General features: G+C 29.2%; 2 protein-coding genes across 2 annotated transcripts in view; both read right to left on the bottom strand.

The window, feature by feature from the left end:
- LOC107628866 (7-methylxanthosine synthase 1) overlaps positions 1–2473 on the bottom strand; it is a 3098-nt gene extending 625 nt beyond the window's left edge. Inside the window, exons 1-4 of the mRNA XM_021117969.1 lie at positions 2355–2473; positions 1695–1816; positions 1180–1584; positions 188–451 (exon numbers count right to left, since the gene is read on the bottom strand). Coding sequence (XP_020973628.1) covers positions 188–451; positions 1180–1584; positions 1695–1816; positions 2355–2391 — 828 coding nt within the window. The 5' untranslated portion in view covers positions 2392–2473. The remainder of the gene's footprint in view (positions 1–187; positions 452–1179; positions 1585–1694; positions 1817–2354) is intronic.
- LOC110269921 (theobromine synthase 2-like) lies at positions 4017–7111 on the bottom strand. Its single transcript, XM_021117976.1, has 4 exons — positions 6995–7111; positions 6623–6731; positions 6119–6523; positions 4017–4512 (listed from the first exon to the last, which is right to left on the bottom strand). Exons 1-4 carry the CDS (start codon positions 7015–7017, stop codon positions 4144–4146), a joined length of 906 nt encoding a protein of 301 aa, XP_020973635.1. The 5' UTR covers positions 7018–7111; the 3' UTR covers positions 4017–4143.

Raw genomic sequence — 7566 nt, 5'->3', positions numbered from 1 at the left:
TTTTATGACTAAAAAAATTTAGTATTCAATTTTTATTGTTTTCTAAGAAAATTTCAGTATATAAAAAAAAGTAGTTATGCAAAATTTATATTTTAAGTAAAAAAGAAAAGAAAAAAAAATACTACAAGGGAACATGAAATATTGACATATACTTCAAATTTTTGCGTTAAGAAATTTTAGTATGATACTCTAAGAGCATTTCATTAAGTGCAAGGCCCAATAAGTTCCAAGTAGCTCTGATTTCAGAAGTATTATTTTGCCTTCCAATAAATGTCAAAACCATCTCACCCCCTGTTACCAATTCTTCTGAACGTGATTTCAGAAATGCTTTCAAGTTTCTTTGGAATTGGCCAAGATATGCTTTCTGCATTCCTATTGGGCTTGTGCTTGTTAAATATATGCCGTCTCTTTCCACTGTTCCACCTCCATCAATAGTCAACTCCTCTGGAGACTACAACAAATTCAAAGGAACAATATATATATTCAGCATATTACAAGGTCCACATTTTTTTTTAGGATATATAGTTTCTAAATAATTTATGAAAGTGAAATAGCTCCCATCTTTTTTGCTAGCTTTTGAGATTGGATTTTTTCAGGTGTTAGCTTTTTTATGTGGGACTTTTTTTTAAATATTGGTTCTGCGAGATTTATAATATAGCATTTCATTTAAAAGTTGGCATTTTTTATAGCTCCATTTTACAATATTTTACTCAGTGACATTTTATTCGGCCTTTTATCAATTAGAACCCTCTATATATAGTCTTTTTCAACGACTCTCAACAAAAGCACTAATATAATAAACTACAAAACTTTGGGAGAACCATCACCATAAAAGCTAACTCATATCACAAAAGAGTTCAAGATTTTATAAAATTCTTTTTAGATAATCTTTCGATATGAAACTCTTTTTTAAATATTGGTCTCGTGAGATTCATAATAGATCCACTCAATTTTAAATCTAATATAATATTAAAATCTATCCAATTTAATAACAGGTAGATAATGTATTACAATTCTCACATCAAAATATAGTCTCTAGATATAGGTTAATTGAGTTAAGTTTACTCAATAATCTCAATTATAATAAAACAAGGTTTTAACTCAATAATATACTGAAAAGAATGAGAAAAATATATAACTTGTTAGATAAAACATGAGTTCGTTTGGTATATTATTTACCTGAGAAAGCCAATGTAGACTATAAGAACAATGAAAGAAGTGCATGGAAGAAGTAGGAAACAGCCTCTTGTAGAACGTTCCAGGAGTTGCATTAATGAAACATGGACCAATCTTGTTTCCCTTCTTCCCTTCCAATGTTTTGTAGAATTGAGGGAGTGATTTGAAAATAGTATTGAAATCACTTTCAAATAGATCATTCAAATAAAATTGGAAATCAGGTGAGCTAAGATTCAAGTTGGAGCTAGTATTGTAAACAATGTTGATGATATTATATATCACTTCAAGAGTATTTGGTCCTGAAGAACACCCTAAATCAGCAACCTTTAAACACTTGGGAAGAATATTATAATAGAGTCTTGTGATACTTTCTTCTAATATTGGTTTTGCCTTGATGATTGCCTTTTTCTGCTTAGAAGAACACTCACATTAATTAGTATAAAAAATTTGAAAAATAATAATAATAATAATAATAAGATCATTGTTATGAAACATTTTTATAGAGAAATGTTTATTACTTGAAAGAAAGAGTTATGTGCATAGCTTTTGTCTCCTACACCACTATTCATGTGCAGCGTATTTTGTGATGACATACCAACTTCCATGTCTTCTCTTTCCTTTGTAGTAATGCAGTTGGTACCTAATAATAATCGAAAATATTTGGTAACTAAAGAAAATCAGCAAAAAACAACCTTAACTTGCCTTATTTAACATTTATTAATTGTTGCGACAATTAATTAATATTAAATAAAGCAAGTTCTGGTTTTTTTTTGTCTACCTAGCATTACCCATAATAATAATAATAAATCAATCAAATTTTACCCATATTAAATGTTCGGAAAAATTTGAAAAATGTTAAAAGTTAGATATAGAAAAAACATATTTTACCCATGAAATTTTATGTAATAAATAACAAATAAACTATTATTTTTATCAATAAAAACTTAAATAAATCCGATCATTTTACATATAAATAATTTTTATAAAAATTTAAAATACTGACAAAAACTTAATTATCCATAAAGAATAAAATTCACATTTGAGGACTTTAATTTTATCACACAAATATAAAACTAGTTTCCCTCCTTCATTCACACAAAGCACCTGAATAAATATTATATACAGAATAAAGAAAAATAAAAATGATCCATTGTATGTACTATATTACATATACTTACGTTCTGTTGAACCCCAGCTAATTAAGGTGCTCATCATATGTTCACTGCTTGCTTGTGTTATGAATTCTCTGATGAATGAAACAATGCAACTCACCTCAATCTATTTATAGAGGCTCCTTAAAAAATTACAAACATCACACATGAAAAACATCCTTTATTAAGAGATATTTAATATCCCATATGCACTCAAGAGAAAGACAGGAAACAGAGTATTCCTTTTCCAAAACCCAACCCCCCGGTATTGTCCAATCAGAAAACCTAACAAGGTTGTTGCATATCAATTATGAGTTTAACTTTCATGCTTTTATAAAGTTGTGTAATTACAATTGTTTAAACTCATTAATTATTCGTCATAAATTAGGAAAGTGGAAGTTACAGCTGGCAGAGGGAAATTAACATGACATGGTGGATTAAGTGTGGGGGACATGGTTATCAAGAGTGTAGTCTTGTTCTTAAATCGTGGTGGATATATTTTGAGGAGGAAGAGACATTGTGGAAGAAAATAGTTTGCAAGAGTTCTAATGGACCGTGAAAATACATTGTGGAGATGAAAAACGATCATAATGTACCTTGCTAATGGATTGAAAATCAAATTCCGAGGATGTGTGAGTGGGAGAAGCTAAGTTAGTTTGCAAGAAAAAAAACGCCAACGTTGTATGTAGACTCCATTAAAATTAAATAATATACTGACAAATAATTTTGTACACTCTTATAAATTTTATCCATCTAAATATTGAATCATGTCCTATTATTTTAATAATCATAACATTCCAAACGATAAAGGAGAGAGTCAAAGAACAAGTATATATAGATCAAATAGAAATTAAAAAATACTGACCATTAAAACCAAAAAGACTACAAGCTAAGTCCATTCCTTTATTAACTCTTAGGGATGTTCATGGATCGGATCGTATCTGCAGATCTGCAGTAAATATTCGCATCTAATTCGCAAATTGATCGAATCGGATCGTGAATATATGCTCTACATCCGCATATTCGATCCGCGGATTCGCAGATCCGCACTATAATAATTAAAAAATAAATAAATATATATGTTTGGTATTATATTTACTTGTTTGTATGTTTTAGTTAGTAATTATTATTCATATATTGTATTATTTTATTTTTGTTATTTAGAGAGAGTTTGACTAAAAATATTTTAGGAATAAATAAGTTTAAAAGTATGAAAGAAATATTTTTATCGATGCGGATCAGATCGAATTTTCGGCCATATCCGATCCGATCCGATCCGCGGACACCCCTATTAACTCTGATTCGGAACCTATACATATTCCCTTGGACACTATGATTGTGTCTAATTATTTTGGTGAAAATTATAAACTTAGGTGTAGTCGACTTCACGTGAAGTTAATAGATGAGAGCCGTTAGATGATTTGACTAATTTGACTAAATTTTCATCTAACGGCTCTCAGCTATTAACTTCACGTGAAGTCGACTGCACTTGAGTTTCCACGAATTATTTTAGAAAAAAAATTCAAGCATCAGCATAAACAATATACTTTTACCTTATACTTCTAAATATTATTGACTAACTGCGAATTAAAAATAATAAATTTTATTGAGGGTCTCTCCCAAAGCTAAGGATTGAACATTTATCATGTTTATTGACAAATGTAAAAGAAAAAATATATAATTTTTTCTCTTCAAAATTTATGTATATTTATCCAATAATATTATATTTATTGGCTATATAGTGCATAAGAGGCATTCTAAAGAAGGAAAAAAAACATTCAATAAAAATATAGTAATTTTATGGTACTTCATCCCTTCAAGCCTTCTTAATTAGCGAGATTATGAGAGTAGGAAATTCCAATATCTTTTCCTCCATCAATTCGACAACTTTATTCTTAAACCTGACAAACAATTCGTCCATCACATTTTCTCCAAATTGTGCCTTCAAAAGTGGTTCTAAAGCAGCTCTTTGTTGTTTCGTTATAAACTCTGCCCTCATATTTAGATCAAGTTTATTCTTGTCATCAACACCTTCGTTTATGTTTCCATCCCAACCCATTATCACAGATTCTAGCCTTTGAAGAGTGAAACATCCTTCTTCCTCAATTACTTCTTTAGCTTCCTCTATTGTTGGGTCATACAATGGTAAATTAAAGGACTCCAATTTTGTCTCTTCGATCAAATTCTACAACAAATTAAATAATAAATACCATTATTACAACATCTTATTATGGTGCAAATTTGAATTCTAGATAAAGCATAACTCTATGCAAACCAAAATGTTATAGAAGATCCTACACATTCAAAAAGCTAAGTAAAAAGAAAGAAAAATATGTACAACTTTTATTGGTGGTATATGCTATGGACATAATTGAGATGATGGAAACAAGGCAGAAAAATGTAAGACATATATTATAATTATTCAATCTAAACTTGTTTTATGGTTTATTAAAGACTTGTTTAGATGACTGAATTTGATATGTGTTCGAAAATAGAGGTGAACACGGATTGGGTTGGTTTAAATTTAGGGTGAAATTAGAACCAAATTAATTGAATTATAATTGGTTCGATTTGATTCGAATTTATGTTTTTTTTGTGTATGTATTTGAACCAAGCTAAACCAATTAAAAATATATTGGTTCGGTTCAGATAATTAGGTACATGATGAAATAGAAATTTATTAAAAAAATAAAAAAAAACAAAATTTTTATCTCAAAAAATTTCAAGTACAATAAATTAAACATGTAAAATTAATAGAAATAATCCAAACACGTTAAATACCAAATATATTAAAATCTAAACACATTAAATACAGTAGGAGTGACTATACTTAGAGAAGAAGTGCTTCCAACAACAGTATCACTTACAGATAAAGTGAGGTCTGAGAAAGTTATGCTAGAGTTTACTCCATAGGATGAGAAAACAACTACTAGTGTTAGTGTTATTGGATGAAAAATTCAAAATCATTAAAAGGCATATATTTTTTTTAAAATTTTTATTTTTTTATTTAATTAATATATGATCGGATTCACGGGTTGGTTCGGGTTCCATACCCCTAGAACCGTTCTCATATCTCGAGTTTCCTCCCTTCCAAATAGAGTCAGAACCATCCCTCCTTTTGACACCAGCTCTTGTGAACGTAATTTCAGAAATAATTTAAAGTCCTTTTGGAATTGTGCAAGATATGCTTTGTGCATTCTTGGAGGACTTGTGCTTGTTAAATGTATATTTTTCTTATTACCCAACTCCTTTGGAACCTACATATTAAAGAAAACAAACAAAATCATTGAATATATGGGTTTGATCATCACTTTAATTTGTGGTACGTGATATTTTTTTACCTGAGCCAATGAAGAACGAGTAAAGTGTAAGGAACCGTTGGAAAATAGCCTTTTATAGTTAAAAGTTTGTAATTAAATTTGTATATTAGATAAAAAAAATTAGATGTTTACCTAGCTAGCTACTTGTTTTTTTGTTTTTATTTTTTATTAAAGATAAGGAGACTCGAATTCGCGACCTCTTAGATGAATATGAAGAGACTATGTCATTTGAGTTATAATTCATTGGCAGCTAGCTGCTTGTTATCTTTCAAAATGAACAGCAATAATATTAGAATATTTACTTTTATAACATTATACAATTTATCCTAAATCAAATACAAAAAATGTGTATATTTCAAAAATATTGTGAAAAAAAAAACAGTTAACAAAATCTAATTAAAGCTTTTTATTAAATATATGAACACAATTATAAATTTGTAATTAACATGGATTTGGTGCATATGTGCTTACCTGAGAAAGCCAATGAAGACTAAAAGAGGAATGAACAAAGTGCGAGAAATTGTTGGGAAATAGCCTCTTGTAGAATGTCCCTGGAGTTGCATTAATAAAACATCCACCACATTTCTGTCCCTTCTTTTCTTCTATGATTTCCGAGAATTGAGGGAGTGATTTAAAGATGCTATTGAAATCATTCCCAAATAGATCATTCAAGAAGAATTGAAAAACCGGTGGTTTGAGATTCAAGTTAGAACTTGAGCAATCAACAATGTCGATGACATTAGATACCAACTGAAGAGCATTTGGTCCTGAAGAACATCCTAAATCAGCCACCTTAAAGCAATGAATAGGAATAATAGTATATAACCTCATCATACTCTCTTCTACTATGGGCTTTGCCTCCCTCATCACCCTTTTCTGTCAAAATTATTATATTCTTATATTAGTGTCATATAAAGAAGAACTTGAGAACGTTAATTTCAGAGAATAAAGAGAATATTATTATTATTTATGTACCTGAATGATAGAGTTATGAGCATAGCTATTATCTCCCATGCCAGGGTTCATGTGGAGGACCACTTGCTGTCTATCCATTCCTCCTCTTCCTAAGTCTTTAATTTGTCTTCTTTCATGATGTGGAACAATAATATGATCAAACCAAATATATACATACAACTAATTAATCACGTGAAATTACTGAATAAGAAAAATAAAAATATTATTTATATACTAAAATCAATTACAAAAATTAATTATTAATATATTTATATATAAATATATATAATTTAATTTATTTTTAATATATTTTATATTAATAACTAATTTTAATACACACGTAACATCATATAAAAAAAATGATCCTATATGTTATACCATATATATACTTACGTTCTCTTAATTAAGCTGCTCATCACTTGTTCACTGCTTGTGTTATGACGAATTCGGATCTGATGAATGAAACAAGGCAACTAGCCTCTATATCCATTTTATAGATTGTTGCACGTTTTTTTAAAAAAAAAAAAATATAGACTTTTCCATATATGAAGCAAACTTTTCATTTTCTCTCTTGTGAGGACACCGAACATAACCTTGCAAAGTTAAGACTACGTGTCAAGTTTGGACTGTAACGCGTGTGTAATTGTGGGACAGCTCTTTCTTTCTTTCTTTTCGGTCCTACAAACACACTTGACAATTTGACATACAGTAATTTAGTCATCACAAATCTAGAATTCAAACCTCGACTGCTAAAATTCAAACTTAGTGAAATGGGATTCACACGTCATCTTACAAATTCTAAACCGCCCTTGTTATTATGGGGCTCATAACATACTGACAAAAAAAACCATTCTATGGACTCAAGACCTAAACCTCATCATTTAAGGTATGTATGGGAAGTTTTGAAAATTATTTTTTAAATTTTTTATTTATAAAAGATTATATTAATGATATTTGGTATATTT

The sequence above is a fragment of the Arachis ipaensis genome, chromosome B03, assembly GCF_000816755.2.
Source record: "Arachis ipaensis cultivar K30076 chromosome B03, Araip1.1, whole genome shotgun sequence".
NCBI lineage: Eukaryota > Viridiplantae > Streptophyta > Magnoliopsida > Fabales > Fabaceae > Arachis > Arachis ipaensis.
Note: the sequence above shows the minus strand (reverse complement) of the source record. Positions and strands in the feature narration are given on the sequence as shown.